Source organism: Osmia lignaria, chromosome 10 (genome assembly GCF_051020975.1).
Source record: "Osmia lignaria lignaria isolate PbOS001 chromosome 10, iyOsmLign1, whole genome shotgun sequence".
NCBI lineage: Eukaryota > Metazoa > Arthropoda > Insecta > Hymenoptera > Megachilidae > Osmia > Osmia lignaria.
The window spans coordinates 12,111,870-12,128,873 of NC_135041.1; the positions used below are offsets into that span (position 1 = coordinate 12,111,870).

The following is a 17,004-nucleotide window of genomic DNA, read 5'->3' on the forward strand; positions in this document are numbered from 1 at the left end:
TTTAGAATATAAAATAATACGACCTAGTCGTTCGAGTGTTAATAGAGTCGTCAAATCATCGGCTGAAACTCCATCGTGATGGGAAAAAGAATATGTTGGCGGTTATTTCGAAAGGTTACTTCACACGAGGTCAGACTTGTCCTGAAATCCGAGGAAAAAGAAGTGGAAGAAAAAAATAGGTAAAGATGGCCGATCAAACGTGATTCAGCGTTCGGCGATGCACGCCCCGAAACAGACCGGTCTCCTTCTTGGTTCCGGGAATTCGTACTCCGCCAATGGGACTTCCAGCATCGGCTCCATTCACGGCCAGTATTCTGCTGGAACGTGACGACATTACTCGGGAAATACCTTGGCAATTTTATGTACTCATTCGCCGGGGAAAAATACTGGAAATCCTTTCGCAATTGTTTGGTGAATTATTAGGATTTTTGCGAAATTTGTAAAAAATAAGCGGAGAAAAGATCTGTTAAAAGGTTGCTGTGCAAAGTGTTTATTCCGTAGTTTTGTATCTTACAAGAGATTGCGATGTAACTTAGTGAACGCCTTGATACACCGATGTTGCGTCAGGATTACGCGTGATTATCGTCCATTACGAATGTTGCGTTTATCTAAAGGGTTATCCTAATTGAGTGTCACATCTTCAAATTGAAATAAAACGCAAAGTATTTGAGATTTGTGTAGTTTTTTTAACACAAAGTCTACTTTACGACATTAATCATGAAAGACAATATCATTCAAGTATCCTCCTGGGCTTTTTCCACGAGATCAATGCGTTTGATCCAATTTTCCATTAAATTTTCACACAATTGAAATTCAGCTCGACAGTAGTCTTTGGACTAAGTTTTAGACTTCACTTTTCAAAAATTCCCTTAGAGAAAGGTCTTGGTAGCCAATTGATGTTTCCTCCTCGTGAAATTACGCGTCCATTAAATTTGGTCAAACGCATCGGACACGTGGAAAAAAGCAGAGAAGGACACTTGAGTAAGTAAAGCTTAGTTTGTGTTAAAATAAAAAAACCCTACAAATCTCAAATCCTTTGCGTTTTATTTCAATTTGAAGATGTGACACTCAATTTGGATAACCCTTTACTTCCGGGAGAGTAATGTTAACCGGGGAAAAACCCTTCCCTTCCGCTTTCTCTTTGGCAACTAACTCTGCTCCAACGATTTACCAGAGAAATCGATGAATCCCGATGACGCATGCCGCTCGTTTCATGGAAATACATGAATCGTATCATGTACGAGTCACGCCGATCTCAGATGTCATTGCCTGCTGCTCTGCTTGAGAATGAACATCGTTTGGCAATTAAAACTTGTCGGTAATATTTCCAAAAGGATCGCAGCAAACAGGAACAACAGGAACAGGTTTCTTGCATCGAAGAAACAATGATTTTAATCATTACAAAATTAACCTTTGAAGATAATACTTCTTCTTCTAATACTTCTAACTCTAGAGGAGTAGAATTCGAAAGAAAATAAAAGATTTTTCAAAATCACCTAAGATCCACGTGAAATAAGGAATTTATGTAATAAAAAACGAATGGTCGTCTGATGTACCACACATGTGCATGAATCATCTTTCCTTGAATACCAGGAACACCGAATCATGTTTGTCCACCCGGCAGAAAATGAGACGATGATTTCTTCGACGTAAAGATCGGTTGAAAAATCAAGCTACGTGTTTCGTGGCGAAGAAATCGAGTGAAGGATACCCGCTGAACGAGGATCACGCTCGAGAAAGACTTTCGAACGTGTTCGCGTTAGCATCGAGTATAAATCGCACGAATTATCTGTCTCTCGAGCGATCTGATTTTCCTCTTTATCTGTCTGCGACGAATGAACAGATTCTGAGAGCCATGCACGAATTGGCGATACATTGGAAAGCGAAGTGGAAATTTTATAAAAAATCTGGAAGAGATATCGATCGAAGAGGACGAAATGGAGACTGAGCCGGTGATGGTCCCGTCTGGTAAATCTCACTCTAAAAATTGTTCATTTATTAAGAAAATATCTCGAGTTTGAGTTTGATGTTTAGATCCGTCGAAGTGGAATTCGAACCATATAGCATCATGGATCTCATGGTGTAGTCGTGCGTTTTCTATGAAATCACCCCCGGACCCCGGAAAATTTCCGTCGACGGGAAAGGAGTTGCTGAAATTGTCGTCTGACTTTTGGCAAGGAATTCCTGGCGGTAAAATTTTCGCGAAACACCTCGGGTACCTTCAGTTTCAAGTAACCGGTATACAAACGCCAGATTTATTGCAAGAGGAAAAAATCGATGGTGAGTATATTACACCGGTTGAAAATTTAACAATAGCCAATAATTACTATCACAATAGAGTATTTTGAAGTGTACGGAAATTGATGTTAGTAATACTGATTCGATTCTCGCAATAAATCCAAGCGACAACTGGATTCGTGAAGCTTAGGAAAGGTTAATAGGGGTCTAGGTGTGGATTGAAAATGACCGGAAGAGACTAACCGTTCCCCAGGGCCGATTCTCGTCCACTCGCATGCACTCCGGCCTTATCTAAGGCTTTAACGAGGGCACGATCTATTAGAGATAAGAAGGGTCCGGCAGAAAAATAAATATCCTAGACGATAATAGTCTCGTATCCCTCTACGTTCCTACCGCCCCACGATTCGATTTCCACGCGAGAAGGATGTCGATCGTTTGTCCGAAACCTGCGAGTACGATCCATGATCAAACTTCTTTCCTCTTTAAAATCTTAATATCATTGAATCAAAACGAAAGCGTACGGTTTCAAATATACAAACTTTCGAAATATAAGAAATACAGAAAAAAAGGGGTGGAAGAAGATTCGAGGGAGGAGGTGAGCAAAAGTTATTCCGTTTGTTTGGCGGGCGTAAGAACAGAGAGTGGAAAAGAGCGATTCACCTTTCGACGATGCGAAAAGGAAGAAGAGCAGAGTCTTGGCACTGTAAGCCCCGGAGATATATTGTCCGTTTGAATAACGTTGTAGGTGCTCTTGGGGGGCCACTCCGCGCCGGCAGCGGCCGTTTATTAAACGAATCAGTGTTATCGCGGTGAGAGAGCCCTCATGAATAAACCATCGAGTGTTTAGGGCGGCGAAAAGGTGGTGGCACCAGGGGTTACGGCCCCGCAGTAACCACTTCCACCCTTCTCCTTTCGTCGGCATAGCGGGGCGGAGGGCGAACTAAAACGGGCTTGGGGTGGTAAGCTCGCCACGGGGTGCGGCTATATTGTTTTCTTGATGAGCGCGAAACATCCCCCGAATCTCCGGCGTATACGGTATAATTTCACGCGTCAACCTGCACCGCGAAACTCTCAGTCGCCGAAAGCTGCGATCCTGGTAAATCATTCGTTTCTTTTCTGCGTTCGATCAATTCTAGCATCCGCATTATTAAGAATAAATAGATGGGTTGATTCGTAAAGATATCAAATGATTTAAATAGTTTTTTGATAAGAGGTCACTTGTCTACGTAATTTGTTTTTGGTTGCATTTCAATAATCAGTTGTTCATAAAATTTTATCTGCAATATGAAATTCAAACGAGTGATTTCGGCGTGCAAGGTGGCATTGGCCCTCGTGACAATGAGAGTGGGTGAAACTATAGTCGCAGACTGTTCGAAGGTGTTAAGGTATTCTGGGATGTTAGAGTGGGGGCGATAAGGGCTGAAATCACTTGGGGCAAAGGTCGCTCAGTTACTCTCTGTCCACCGACTGGTACGTTTTATTCTGCCCGTATCCACGTTTTATCGGCTTCGGTTATCAGAATTTCATGTTGTTCGCTTGTAAGATACACCTGGAGTATATAAGTGCTTGTGTGAAATGTTCACCGCTTGACTGGTTCTTTTATCGATCGATCGAAGATCTTTGGAAAATTGTTTAAAACGATCTTCAAATATCTAATTTCGTAACGTTGTATTTATTAAGTACTTGAAGTACTAGTGAAGTGCAAAACGTAATTAAACTTAAATGCGATGCGAAGAAAGTGGTCTACATAGTGATTTAAAAAACTTTTTGCTCTTTTATGTACCAGCCTTCAAATTAAAATATTTAAGTAATTTCGCAAGAAATTGATACGTGACGATCATGGACAATAACACGTATCAATTAAACAATGAGTTAAGATGATTGTTATCTTGTGTACATGTCGGATGAAGCATAATATCATAATGAGATTGATAGTAGGCCTGTCAACCACCGTCGCTTACACGGTGAAAGATTAGGCTTACGAAATCCTTCGACACGTAATGTGGAGGATTCAAACGCATCCATTGCATCTTCAGCAGGAGACCAGATTCCATCCTTCGGCAGCTGCCATTCTTTACAACGGTATTTCTTGTTATATTTCATCGATATTAGAGAAGAAATTCGTCAACTTTCAAAATATTATCACACGAAATTGATAACATCAGAGGACCTGGCCCATTCCAGACAAAAATCTTAGTTACTCTAATTACCCACATTCAATTATTATTCTTTATCTTATAACCAACACTTGTATAAGCGTCTATGACATATTTTTAAGTATTTAATTTGTTACCTTCAGCCTTGGTCAACGAAGAAGTTGCGACACCATCGGATCTCCCTCGTTTTCATTCAAAGTCCCCTTCCTTAGAACCAGGAGTTAGTCACTCGAAGGCGGGACATATTATATACAAAAAAAGAAATAAGGAAAGAAAAAAGATAATCAACGAATAGTCGCGACCATCGCTGTCCTCAAGGTTCCAACGAATCGACCTCGGAATCCAACACGGTCACCGGTGCATGCGCCCTTCCGTTTCTTGTTCGCAGAAAGGTTCAGCCTCCTACAACGGTCTTGCTCGTTGATTGGATCAACAGCTGGAGCCAGCGGTTCCGGGGCGGTCGGAGGCGGACAAGTTCAACTCTGGCAATTCCTGCTGGAGCTACTCTCGGATTCGTCGAATTCATCCTGCATCGCGTGGGAAGGTTCCAACGGGGAGTTTAAACTTACCGATCCGGATGAGGTTGCTCGGAGATGGGGCGAACGGAAGAGCAAACCGAACATGAACTACGACAAACTGTCGCGGGCACTCAGGTGAAGCCTCGATGAAAATTATAGCAAATTAAACATTAATACACAAGTTACTGATACTTTGGATGTTAAGTTGTTTATTGAAAAAAATATCCTGAATCATGAGGTACCACCTTCCAGAGCGTCACACCAAGCGTCCAATCCTGTTTCTGAAAATTCCACTAACATAAGAATATTTCTTTTTTTGCAGGTACTATTACGACAAGAATATAATGACGAAAGTGCACGGGAAACGCTATGCTTACAAATTCGATTTTCATGGACTGATGATGGCTTGCCAGGCACAAGCTGGCGTCACGCTGGAAACGTCCTCGTCATCCCGAAGTACAGGAACAAATTGTCACCCTCATCATTCGCATCATGCTCATCATTTATATCCAACAGGAGCATCAAATTCGCAACATTCTTCGGTATCAGCACATCCACCACCGCCTCCGCCACCTCCGCCTCATTACTGTTGGCCTTATCATAGATATTCTCCACCGACATAACATTGTTTTTTATTTGTGACAACCTGCCCAATTCCCTGACACATGAGATACTCCTATATTTAATGTAAGATACACTTAAGATTAAGAAGGACACGAGTACAATTAAGAAATGATTGTATACTTATTTGTAAGGAAGAAAGATTGTTGTAAATATAAATCTCTTATAATATTTAGGTAAATGTATTTAAAGCAATAGCGGTGATTCTGTGTGTTTTATTTAATATTATGATGTACAGTATGGAAATAATGTTTATTATTATAACAAATACTTTAGACAAAGTAAAATTCTTTAAAAAACGTATTATATATAGATGTTCAATCATTTCTACAGTATATTTTATTATATAAAATATTTGTTTATGTAAAAAGAAATATAATTGGAATTTTTATTATCAACTGTTCAACCTTTATTATCGACATTTCATGATGTTTTAGATCCTGAAGATGTCGCTTCCTGTCCCTTGGACAACCAATCAGAATCAGAGTGGCCATAACCATCGCGTGGTTAAATGACCGCCATTTCTCTTTCGTCATAAGAAAAGGTAAATGGAAGCACGTTGTAAAACAGTCTACTAGAAATCTGTTTATTATAACACCATCGTCGTTATTTTTATATGAAAAAGTTTCAAAATGTAAGGAAGGAGCCGAAATTATTAACAGCTTTTTATTATTTCAGGTTTCCTGTACCTCGAAAACATGTCAGACGTTGAAAAGTAAGTGTGTTTTGTGCATCATTGAATAACTCTTTATATTTGTACATATATTGTTGAATATGTCTTTTTAAATATATCGAGTAAAATTTGTATTTAAAGTCAAAGGATTGATATTAAAATTAATTATTACAGGTGTATGACAAGTTGAAATATAACTTTAAATTTGTTATGTCAAGTAGCCATTAACAAAAAGTTAAACAAAATAATTGCTTTTTAATTTATAGCGACGATGTCCCCTCTGCGATGGCAGCAGGAGGTTCAATGGACGTAATTACAGCCCTCCAAGAAGTTCTTAAAAATGCGGTTATTCACGATGGTGTTGTACATGGCCTTCATGAAGCTGCCAAAGCGTTAGATAAGTAAGTTTCCTAAACTAGTTTGCTATATTATTACAAAATAAACACGTTTTATGATGATATACTAGGTTCCCTCTTCTGAGAAATACCCGTTACATTAATAACTAATGCAGCCATTAACCTTTTCTGATATGTTATCAAAGAAATATGTTTTTGTATGTACAGTGATGTACTTCATTTTTATGTGTTTCTAAATTACTTATTCCAGGAGACAAGCTATGTTATGCATATTGGCTGACAATTGTGATGAACCCATGTATAAAAAACTGGTACAAGCACTGTGTAATGAACATCAAATACCATTAGTTAAAGTAGATAATAATAAGAAACTTGGTGAATGGGCTGGTCTTTGTAAAATTGACAGTGCTGGTAAAGCTAGAAAAGTTGTTGGCTGTTCCTGTGTTGTAATAAAGGTAATAAGTTATACATGGTAATATTTTAAGTTAATAGAATTGCAGTAATACTATATGATGATACTTTTGGCTCCCTCTGCTGAGAGAACCCAAATTAAAAGCAATGCTGTGATCAGTCCATTACTGATATTGACATAGCATGTTAACATATAATTTTTAAATAGTTTCATTTGGATTAAGTAATAATATTTTTTTAGGACTTTGGGGAAGATACTCCTGCAAAGGATGTGGTAATGGAGTATGTCAAACAGAGTTCTGTACATTAAGATCTTGTAATAAAAAATTGGATATAATTTCGTAGGTATAATTATTTAATCCTTAAATATTTTTATAATTTATACATTACTTAAACTAATTAAAACTTCATTCATATTTAGTTACAAATAAATATTTTGTTATCAAGAAGGTAACTCATATTAATCTTGTTGCTCATCCTTTACAGTTTTTGTTATTTTGTCACATATATTCTTATGACTTTCCCAATCTTTCACTTGGCATTGTCTAAAATTATGCATGAATAACTCTTTAGATGTACAGAATTCTATTTCATAACTATAAAAAATAATTGTTTACCTTCCACAGTACCAAGCTTCTTTACATTTAGAACAACGTTTTTTTGCATCCTCATGACATAAGAAACATTCTTTAGGATCAATCCAACCTAATTTATCTAAATCGTATGCATCACTTAAAATTTTTGCTGCATTTTTAATAAATTCTGCATCTTTTGTGTACAGGAGTTTCGACTGGTACTTAGCTAACTTTTTCCACTTCTTCTGATACTTTTCCATTATCGATGATTTTATCTAATAGCATTAATCGAAATCATTATTTAGCATATGAACATTCATAATTAACGATTTAATTTAGTGGTTTATAACCTGTGGTATTAGCTCTACATTTACTGTTAGAGGTCCTCTAGATTGACACTGTGACATGGTTAAATAACTTAACCATCTTTTTAAATCTATCAGTGGAGAGATTTGATCCAGTACAGTTTCGTGTAAATATTTCTGCAACTAACGCACATACGTTGTTTTTAACTTTCGTACAGGGCAATGAATAACATCAAAGTACCTTTATCAATTGAGTTAATCTATGTTCAGTGATTTCATAGTATGGTGCACTTTTTGGATTAAGTAGTAATTCCCGTAAACCAAACCATACTTGTCCTTCTATTTTAGAAATCTTTCCTTCTTCGCTCGACTTGACTTTCTTCCAACCACTGTTGTATATCATACTTTCTCCTAAAGAATTGCGATATTATCGTAATTTATTGTCCTCGCATTTTAATACAGGAGTGTAGGATATTATACCTTCTGCATTTTCCTTCTTCCACGGTTGATTTTCAATCAATTGGGCAAGTAAATAGGGTACATCATGCGTAGCAAGTAATCGCGATAATACACAAATTGGTAAATTATCCGCATATTCGGCCAAATAACGAAGGATAGAAATGCAACGCATACTGATATCAAATTCAAGTTCTTTCTTTTTTTCTAATATCTCTTCTAAACATGAACTAAAACGCAATTATTGTTCAGTGTATAAATCAAAGTAGAAGTCAGACTTTAATAATAGCTTACTTTGGATCTTTTAGATTTTCATAAATTTCAATATCTTGTATATCAAGAAGCGAAGAGACATATTTAACAGCATAATCAACAAGATCCAAACTAGAATCATCCATAGTTTCCGCACTTTCGCTGTGAAACAAAACGCTTTCTAACAAAGAGACCACAATATTTTCGTGATAGAATATAGTGAAATGCATAAATGTATTTGATGGCTCTGCATTCATTTCTACTAAAATTGGAAATACTTTGTGCTTCCATACATCAATTTGTATAGCTTCATATATAAGAATTGGAATCTATAAAATAAATATAAGATTGAAATAAGAAATTGTAATGTACTGTACATGTTATATGAATTTACCTTTTTGAAAGAGACAAACCATTCCTTTACATTTTCTTCTCGCAAAGCGTTAATTTCCAAAACATTTTGTTGATTCAATAATATTAATCTTTTATGAAATTCTAACCATCTGAAATAATATATTTAATATTTTAATTTGTATAGAGTATTATTCATGATTGTATTTCAGAAGCTTTTTTAGAAATTTAAATTATTAAGAATTGTAAGGAAATTGACCCCTCTGTTCCGATATCTTGAAGTTCGGAAATTTGTAAATTTTGTATATATGATTCGATTTCCCATGGTGAAATGATATATTCCATGCGAGTTGACATTTTTCAGAGAAAGAAATTAATGACTTAGAGTCAAAGAATTAGATTCTGAATGATGTAATGTCAACCATTTGTAAACAAAATTCAGAATCGGTATCCTGGGTAATGTGATACCACCATTTGGCTTTTTATTTTAATCTTATATGTATGGGATAGTAATACTATTACTTTCTATGAGCATACAGCTTTTATGTAATCTAATAGGACTAAATAGTACCGGATATAACCTACAACATATATATACTATTTGTTTAAAGCTAAAGCATTTTAATATTAAAAAAATGTTAAGCAAAATCATTGGAGTTTCGTTTTATATTTTAGTTATTTTAAATACAGTATTTTTATATATTTCTACATCTTTTCAAATAGGGGGTAATTATAAAAACATATGTAATATATACCCATACATATGGTAGACAAATTATAATACATTTAATTTATTTATTAATTTTATAGAAGCCAGTATTCTTCCAAATATGTCACTGATAAGTAATATAGAATTAATAAACTTATCAGAGCAGATATTCAATAAGTCTTCATATGAGTTATTCAGACATTTGATTATTAGATACCAAGGGCAGACGAATTTAAAGAATTTTACTGATGTTGCTCCTGAAAGGTATTACTTTCAAAATATCTTTCATTATACTTTTTTAATTAAATTTCGACTCTATAACTTTAGGTTGTTATATGTATCACCCAGAATTCCTTGGACAGAAACAACAAAATCTTTTATGAAGTTGCTGGATAATTATGAATTAGATACTTACCAGCCAGAAATTATAACAAAAGATGAAGATATAGAAGAAAATGAATTTATTAATAATTTAATGAAAGCAGATGTTATATTACATGTTATGAATTTTTTATCAGTCAAAGGTTTTTTTGAAAATAATTCACTAATTTATAAAAACATTTTGAAAGAAATTTGGTTTCATTTATATTCTCGAAGTAAGGGAATAAATGGTAGTTCTGGTTTTGAACATGTATTTGTAGGAGAAAGGAAACCGCGCAAAGGCATTACAGGACTTCATAACTGGATATCTTTTTCCTCTGGGGAGTTGTTAAACACAATAAATTACTTTGGGTTTTCCCATAATATGGAATTGAGTGATGTAAGTAGAAATGTAAAACTTAAGTAAGATTTGTTAAAAATAATTGCAAGTCGTTTTCAGAAGATGGGTATTTTAGAAACATATTTTACTTATGGCAATAAACGTAAAATGTCAACTATATTCATTGGTACAACACCAGAATTAGAAGTAGCACTGTATACACTTTGTTTCTTTGCAAGACCAAATAAAAGATGTAATGTCTCCTTTACTAAGTTTAAATTTAGTATTCAGACATATGTATTGCATAGTAATAACAAAAAATTCGTTGCAAGTGCTTTTCCTATTATAGGAAAAAGATGAATAAAATGAACTGTTACAAAATAAAATGCAGAACAATTCATTACAATGACAAAATACGACATGTATTTCTAAAAATAAGTAGCTGAGAATTTATAAGACAGAAAAATTGAGAATATATATAGAAACTTTTTAAGTTAGATCAATCACAGAACAGGCATCATCTTCAGTGTTAGATACTTTGATCTTGGTAGAATGTTTTTTTTTCTTTTTTGACACAGAACTGCTCGATACATTACTTGTATCTGAAGTATTTATATTATTATCCGACATTCTGTATTTTTTAGAAACCGTTGGAGAATCGTTGGAGGAATTCCATTTTGTATCTGTATCTGAATGAATTGAATCAGTTTCTGTTTTACCACCTTGTACCTTGTATTCATTTTTATCTTCATCATTATTTCTGCATATAGATGTCTAGGAATAAAATATAATTATTATTTGTCTTTTTTATTTTTGCTATGAATCTAAATTTAATTTCAAACCTTGTGCTTTTTTCGTTTGACAGGTATGACATTTTTCCCCAATGACTCTTTATTACTTTTGTCTTTCTTTGTCTTGACTTCAACTGGTTGTTGCTTAAAAATATCATTCTCCATTTCTTGTATCTCGGATACATTATTAGATTTGTCATGAATCTCGTGTATTTCTTCTAATTCATTATCTGTACTTTGTAAAGTTTTGTTTTGACTATGTGAAAATGTTGGCCCTTCTTCTAAATCTCTACAATAATAGCAATAATTATAACGACAATAATAGCAATAATTACAACTATTGAGTAATGATAATAACAACAATAATTACGTTTGTTTTGATTGTTTTTCTAACAAGCTATTTAATTTTGCATTAACTAGACTCAGCTCTTCTCTAAGCCTTTTAACAGTCATACGTAATTGTTTGCAGTTGTTAAAGCTTCCAATTAATTCCCTATAAACTTAATTAAGTTAGTAACATTTGATTATCTTTTATCACAACAACACTTACTTTTTCATAATAGAAATAAATTTAATCAGTGTGTCAGGATCTTTATCATTTCCAATCATTCTACTAACATCACTAAGAGGACCATGTAATAATGCTTGTAGTCTAAAATTAATCATTAATTTACATAAGTGAAACGTAGAATTTATAATAATGTAAATATTACATACGGTTTGAGATCTTCAAGTTTATCTTTTAATTGAGTAATTTCTTTTTTTAAATTATCAGATTTTGAACTTCGTTTTTTAAAGTATTCTATTTGCTCTTTTAAGGCATGTATTGCTGAATTCTTCTGATTGATTTCAGCTTCCAATTTATAAACTTCTTGCCTTAAGCCAGCATTTTGTTTTTCCAAAGTAACATTTTTTGAAGTATAATATTGGATATCTTTTTCTTTTAACAAAATTTGAAATTTCAAACCATCTATTTTATCCTGTAACGTGGAAGCCTGAGACTCAACAATTTCATTATTTGCAAATGTGAAATAGAGCCTATGTATTTTGCTTTGTGTCACTTTTTCTCTACATTGTGGACAACTCTTTGATCTGAAAACAAAGAATTATTAATACTATTATGAATTGAGTAAACATCCATTGAATAAGTCATTTATGTTGTATCTTACAATAATTATTGCTTGATAAATATGTGAAATCATCATTGTTAAACAGGTATTTACCTCTCAAGCCAGGCATTCAAACATTGCAAATGAAATACATGTCCACATCGGGTATAAAAAATATCATCTGTTTGCACTAATGGATCACTGCAGATAGAGCATATAACATTCATTTTACCAGAGAACTTGGTAAACAGTGCGTTTAAAAATGATATTACAAATAAATTTAAGATAAATTCATTAGTATTTCTCAATAAAAATTTTACATCATCATTCGGTTTTCTTTTTTTTCATAAAATATCTGAAATAAACTCTAATTTTCTTAATTTATGTTTCTATTAAAAGCAGCTCAAGTTTCGGAAAGGTTATGCATGTGTCGTCAAAGACGATAAACCAAATGTCAGTGGAAGGTTTTAAGTTTACCCCACTGACATTTCTATAGAGTTTGAATTTGTATAGTGTTATGAAAAACATTTACTTTACATTTACAAGACAGCTGTTTAAAAATAAAAACTATTTTCCTTTGCGCGTCATTGCAAATGAAAGTAATAAATGTTTCTTTTTCAGGAGAAATTTTTGAATGTGAAGAAGGAAGGAAAAGAAGCACGCGTTATAGATTTTGTGAACATTTATTGGAGAATTAAATCATACAAGTAAAGAACAATGACATGTAAGTTTTATTTTACGATACTCATAGTATTTACAGGCAAAATATCGAGATCTAATATATCCAGGTACTAATTGCGTAATTGAATTTAACTAGAGGTGCAAAAATTTGCGGTGTTATCTAGGGAATTTTCTACAGTTTCCTATTTAGTTGTCGGTTACCATCGTAGACCATAACAATCGATTTGGCCCGCAATTTTAGCTGCCCGAAACTTCGCGAAGAAGGAACCAGTTACCAGTGGTACCTTCTCGAAAGAACGTCTCTGGTAAAAACACTAGCAAGTGCCGGAAGATTTGCCGGTATACATGTGAGTGCGCGAATTAGGATTAAGCTTTCTCCCAGCTTATCGCTAATAATTATCACATCGTAGTATTTAATAGCGGCGTTCGCACAAAGTAAACAAGGAAGCTCGTCTTTTGAGGTGGGTGTCCATGTCACCGTAAGTCAGATAAAGGTGTGCTAAATTCACGAAGCTCCAAAACAATTTGAATTAGATATATTCACGTTTCTCAATTGAAGCTGTCATTCTATACTTTCTATTGTTTGTTGTAATTATTGTGCATCCATCAGTAGTGCAGTTGCATCCCGTATTTGCGTAGAAACATTGAACGTATACGGGACGTCAGCCATTTGTTGGTTAAAAGATTCTTACCTTACAGTAATTCTATGGTGTCTGAGGTGATGGGAAAAATTCGGATTGTTTTATTCTAAAAATCAAGTGCTTCCTTTGTATGCATTGTCGCAAATGCAGTAAATGATTTAAATAGAATACGTACAGTTTCTATTCTTATCATTTTTTTCGTCATAATGTACAAGGAATCCTTTATCTTCACGTTCGTTTTTTGAGGAAAAAAACTTCGAAAAATGGATGTTTACAAAAGAATTAAATGTTAAGGTGTAGGATATTCGAATTTGTATTGTTTATTGTTATTAAGAATTTTGTATGTCAAAATGTAAAAATGTTGTAATTACAGTCGATATTGATCTTGAATGATGTATCAAGCATTCAGCACGTAAGTATTGTCCATATTAAGTGCTGCTATAGTTAATATTAAATATTTTATGTAAAATTGAATATTTGTTAAAAGTTTCGGTCAACAGAAATTTGAATTTCTTATAGTTCAACGTATTCAAAACTTGTTCGAAAAAAAAAAAAAAAGATACACCGGTTTCGCGCTTATTTTCGACGCACATGTCATGTTGACCGAATTACGCCGAAGTATGTCGAATTTTAACGAAGTTCTACGATAAAACCCGAAACTTTCGATAGTTCCGGATTTTAGTAGAATGAACTTTAAAAATTGTATCTTTACGAAACTTGTAAAAGAATCTGATTTTTAAACGTGTGTACAATATTTTTATTAACATCATTTATTTCACGTCATGCCCACGTGTCTATATTGCGTCCAAAACCATAACCAATATCGCTCAGTGTTCTCTTATCTCATAGTGACACGTATCAACAGTGAAAAACTATAAGGTATTGCCAACTATAATGAACTTTAAAAATTAAAATAAGCTGTATTGTAAACCTTTGTTATTTAAATGTATCGCTAAAAATGCCAAAATTTGTTACGTAACGGCGTTCGTATGTGCAAAAGTATACGAAGAATAGATTTATCTTGGTATACTTTAATTAGAGTAATTTTAGACGATGATGTAGCTCCTAATTTCCGGCGATGCGTCGTTGATTTTTACTACTTCTTTGCAGAAGACAGGCGTATGTTATGTAGTCACAACTCGAACAATGTTTTGTTCGCAACGTTGACGCGTCTCCGGCATTTTAAACTCCGGTAGATGAATTTTTTTTATCCATGGTGTGTAAGACACGAGCCGCGTGCGCGACGCGTGCCAATTTTCTACGTTATCTTCTAGTTCGTTATTAGCTAACATTAACACGTGACGATAACGTGACGATAACGTTTTTTCTCCTTCTCTCTCCGGGCACGTCAAGGCAATATTTCAGTAGCAGAATCTTCGGGATTGTTCGTACAGTCAACCAGACTGTTTTGATTTACATTAACAAGCAAAACATGATTCTTAATCAAGCGATCCGAGCGTGCGATGGTGACGGTAATTACCTTATCGGAGCAAAAAGAAGAGAAAGAGAAATAGAAACTGTACGCGTAGACAGAGAAGGGCGTTTAGATAGCAGTTACACGGTCACGTGGCCCTTTTGTGTAATGAAGGAGATACATGTAGTTTAAGGTTTCCAAGCATGTTCGAATCGATACTGCCTTGTTTTACTCTCTTAATATTGCAAAACATACGTTCATGTTTGAGCATTAAATTATCACTAGGCTTCCTTTGGTTAAGAGTAAGTATAGGGGACGGAACCTACCACCCTAGGGGAACTTACAGTCTAACTCCGAACTTTTTATTCTTATGCTGGGGCCACGTCTAATGCGATATTCAATGTAATAATTAACGCGCTAATAGTATAACGGCATTGTTAATAACGTTAGGTGTTAAATGGGTGGCGATATTTTTTCACACATCAAAATTAATACATAAACATAGCCACTTAAAACTGTAACACCTAACGTGTAATATTTTTTTTTCTCATTAATTTGGCCCCAGCATTAGGGATAAATAACGTAAGTGACAAATCCTACACTCCCTCTTAACTAACTTATACATAGCCATGTACGTAATAAGTCGCGATAACAAAAATTCTGTTTAATTTAAAAAAAATGATAAGTCACCATCGGGATGCATTGTTTTGCTTACACCGGTTGATAAGTGTCAGAACGAGAAAGATAGATATCCGTTTTCTCGTTCGGTCACATTGGCGAAAACGAAAAGAGGGGAAAGTTCGTACGGTTCCACAGCCAGACAGCTGGTCGTCGGGTTCGATTCGCGCCTGAATGAGTTCGCGCTTAGCCAGTCGCACGATATACCGTTGAATTTCGCAGCAATAATTATTCTAATTAAAAAAAAAAAAAAGAAAAAAATTGACAAGTTGTAACAATCGTGTATTTACGAATCACGGTTATCTGTCACGTACACGTTGACAGTCGGGGCACCGGTATGACGTGTAAGGCTGTCCGCGACGGCGACGACAGCGTACGTGCTGTCCCATTAACATTTTATCCGGGAATTAAAAGATAACGAGAGATAACCCTGATCGTCCGTCACGACACGCGACGACACGCTGCGTGCTGCGTGAGACAGAGCGAGAGCGAGAGTGAGGGAACGATGGAGGGGGGGTAGAGGATGGAAAGAGAGAAAAAGAGAAGGAGGCGGTGTGATGTTTACGTATGCGGCGACGGGGTGGCGGTAGCGGTGGTTGACGGTGGTGGCATTGACGGAGGACGTGCGTCGGTGGTGGTGTGCACGAGGGGCAACCGCTGGATGGCCAAAAGGTCGCGGCCCCGCCATTGATACGGTCGCGGAGAGAGCGCACTTTGGACCAATTCCTCGCGACGTCTAACTCGAATAAACCGAGGGGTACGCGGCGTTATTACTTCAGTGCTCCTTCGGCCATACACCGCGGCACACTCTCTCGTCGATCAAACGAATCTCTTTCTTTTCTTCTTTCTCTCCTTTAAACTTTCACTCTATTTTACCGTGTCACGAACCTTGCGTTTCATTATCCTTCTAATTTTACTTTCTTCCCTTCTCTGTACCACGTATATGTACCTCTAACCTTGCTCGTACCGTGTTCGATCCGCCCTCCCGTCGAGATAAACAGAACGTGTCGAGTAAGCCTGAACGACACGGATAATCAGGGTTCACGTCAGAACGAAGGACGAGTTCTCTCGATCAGCATCTCGAAGCATCACGAGAGACCGTGTCGCGTGTAACCAGTTGAAAAAAATAAAAAGAGAAATAGAACACTTGAGAGCAGCCAAAGAGGTGTCTTTGCGTGGCGCTCGACGAGAGAGAGACTACTAGCCAACGGAACCGATCGAGGTTTTCCTTCGACTTCGGTTTCGCGTACACGTGATCGCACGTGTGGTTACGTACCCGAGCAGTTGATCGGAAAGGCGCTGCCGAGCCGGTGGTAGCCGTGTTTCGACGTAGACGCGCGAGCCCGAAGGAAAAGAGAAGGAGAGGAGA

At 35.7% G+C, this 17,004-nt stretch overlaps 4 protein-coding genes across 7 annotated transcripts; 3 read left to right on the plus strand and 1 right to left on the minus strand.

Annotated features, from left to right (window-relative positions):
* Positions 1-293: 293 nt before the first annotated feature.
* Positions 294-5,760, plus strand: LOC117611868 (transcriptional regulator ERG homolog). Of its 2 annotated transcripts, XM_034340276.2 has the most exons (4): positions 294-1,968; positions 2,035-2,280; positions 4,783-5,047; positions 5,235-5,760. In XM_034340276.2, exons 1-4 carry the CDS (start codon positions 1,938-1,940, stop codon positions 5,533-5,535), a joined length of 843 nt encoding a protein of 280 aa, XP_034196167.2. In that variant the 5' UTR covers positions 294-1,937; the 3' UTR covers positions 5,536-5,760. The 2 variants fall into 2 exon arrangements, with proteins under 2 accessions (XP_034196167.2, XP_076546746.1); XM_076690631.1 differs by lacking the exons at positions 294-1,968; positions 2,035-2,280 and adding an exon at positions 3,417-4,320.
* A 219-nt stretch (positions 5,761-5,979) lies between these two features.
* On the plus strand, positions 5,980-16,768 carry RpS12 (ribosomal protein S12). Of its 2 annotated transcripts, none has more exons than XM_076690632.1 (6): positions 5,980-6,077; positions 6,212-6,248; positions 6,473-6,607; positions 6,813-7,017; positions 7,215-7,318; positions 12,843-16,768. In XM_076690632.1, the coding sequence occupies exons 2-5, from the start codon at positions 6,232-6,234 to the stop codon at positions 7,281-7,283; spliced, it is 426 nt and encodes a 141-aa protein (XP_076546747.1). In that variant the 5' UTR covers positions 5,980-6,077; positions 6,212-6,231; the 3' UTR covers positions 7,284-7,318; positions 12,843-16,768. The 2 variants fall into 2 exon arrangements, with proteins under 2 accessions (XP_076546747.1, XP_034196168.1); XM_034340277.2 differs by having other exon boundaries at positions 7,215-7,314.
* Zmynd10 (zinc finger MYND-type containing 10) lies at positions 7,366-12,847 on the minus strand. Its single transcript, XM_076690633.1, has 13 exons — positions 12,336-12,847; positions 11,830-12,204; positions 11,663-11,764; positions 11,483-11,605; positions 11,164-11,401; positions 10,815-11,095; positions 8,956-9,064; positions 8,604-8,890; positions 8,334-8,539; positions 8,095-8,264; positions 7,899-8,036; positions 7,591-7,823; positions 7,366-7,518 (listed from the first exon to the last, which is right to left on the minus strand). Exons 1-13 carry the CDS (start codon positions 12,446-12,448, stop codon positions 7,434-7,436), a joined length of 2,460 nt encoding a protein of 819 aa, XP_076546748.1. The 5' UTR covers positions 12,449-12,847; the 3' UTR covers positions 7,366-7,433.
* LOC117611866 (uridylate-specific endoribonuclease B) lies at positions 9,157-10,821 on the plus strand. Of its 2 annotated transcripts, XM_034340273.2 has the most exons (5): positions 9,157-9,638; positions 9,723-9,885; positions 9,970-10,145; positions 10,263-10,381; positions 10,442-10,821. In XM_034340273.2, the coding sequence occupies exons 1-5, from the start codon at positions 9,410-9,412 to the stop codon at positions 10,679-10,681; spliced, it is 927 nt and encodes a 308-aa protein (XP_034196164.1). In that variant the 5' UTR covers positions 9,157-9,409; the 3' UTR covers positions 10,682-10,821. The 2 variants fall into 2 exon arrangements, with proteins under 2 accessions (XP_034196164.1, XP_034196161.1); XM_034340270.2 differs by having other exon boundaries at positions 9,163-9,638; positions 9,949-10,381.
* Positions 16,769-17,004: the final 236 nt, after the last annotated feature.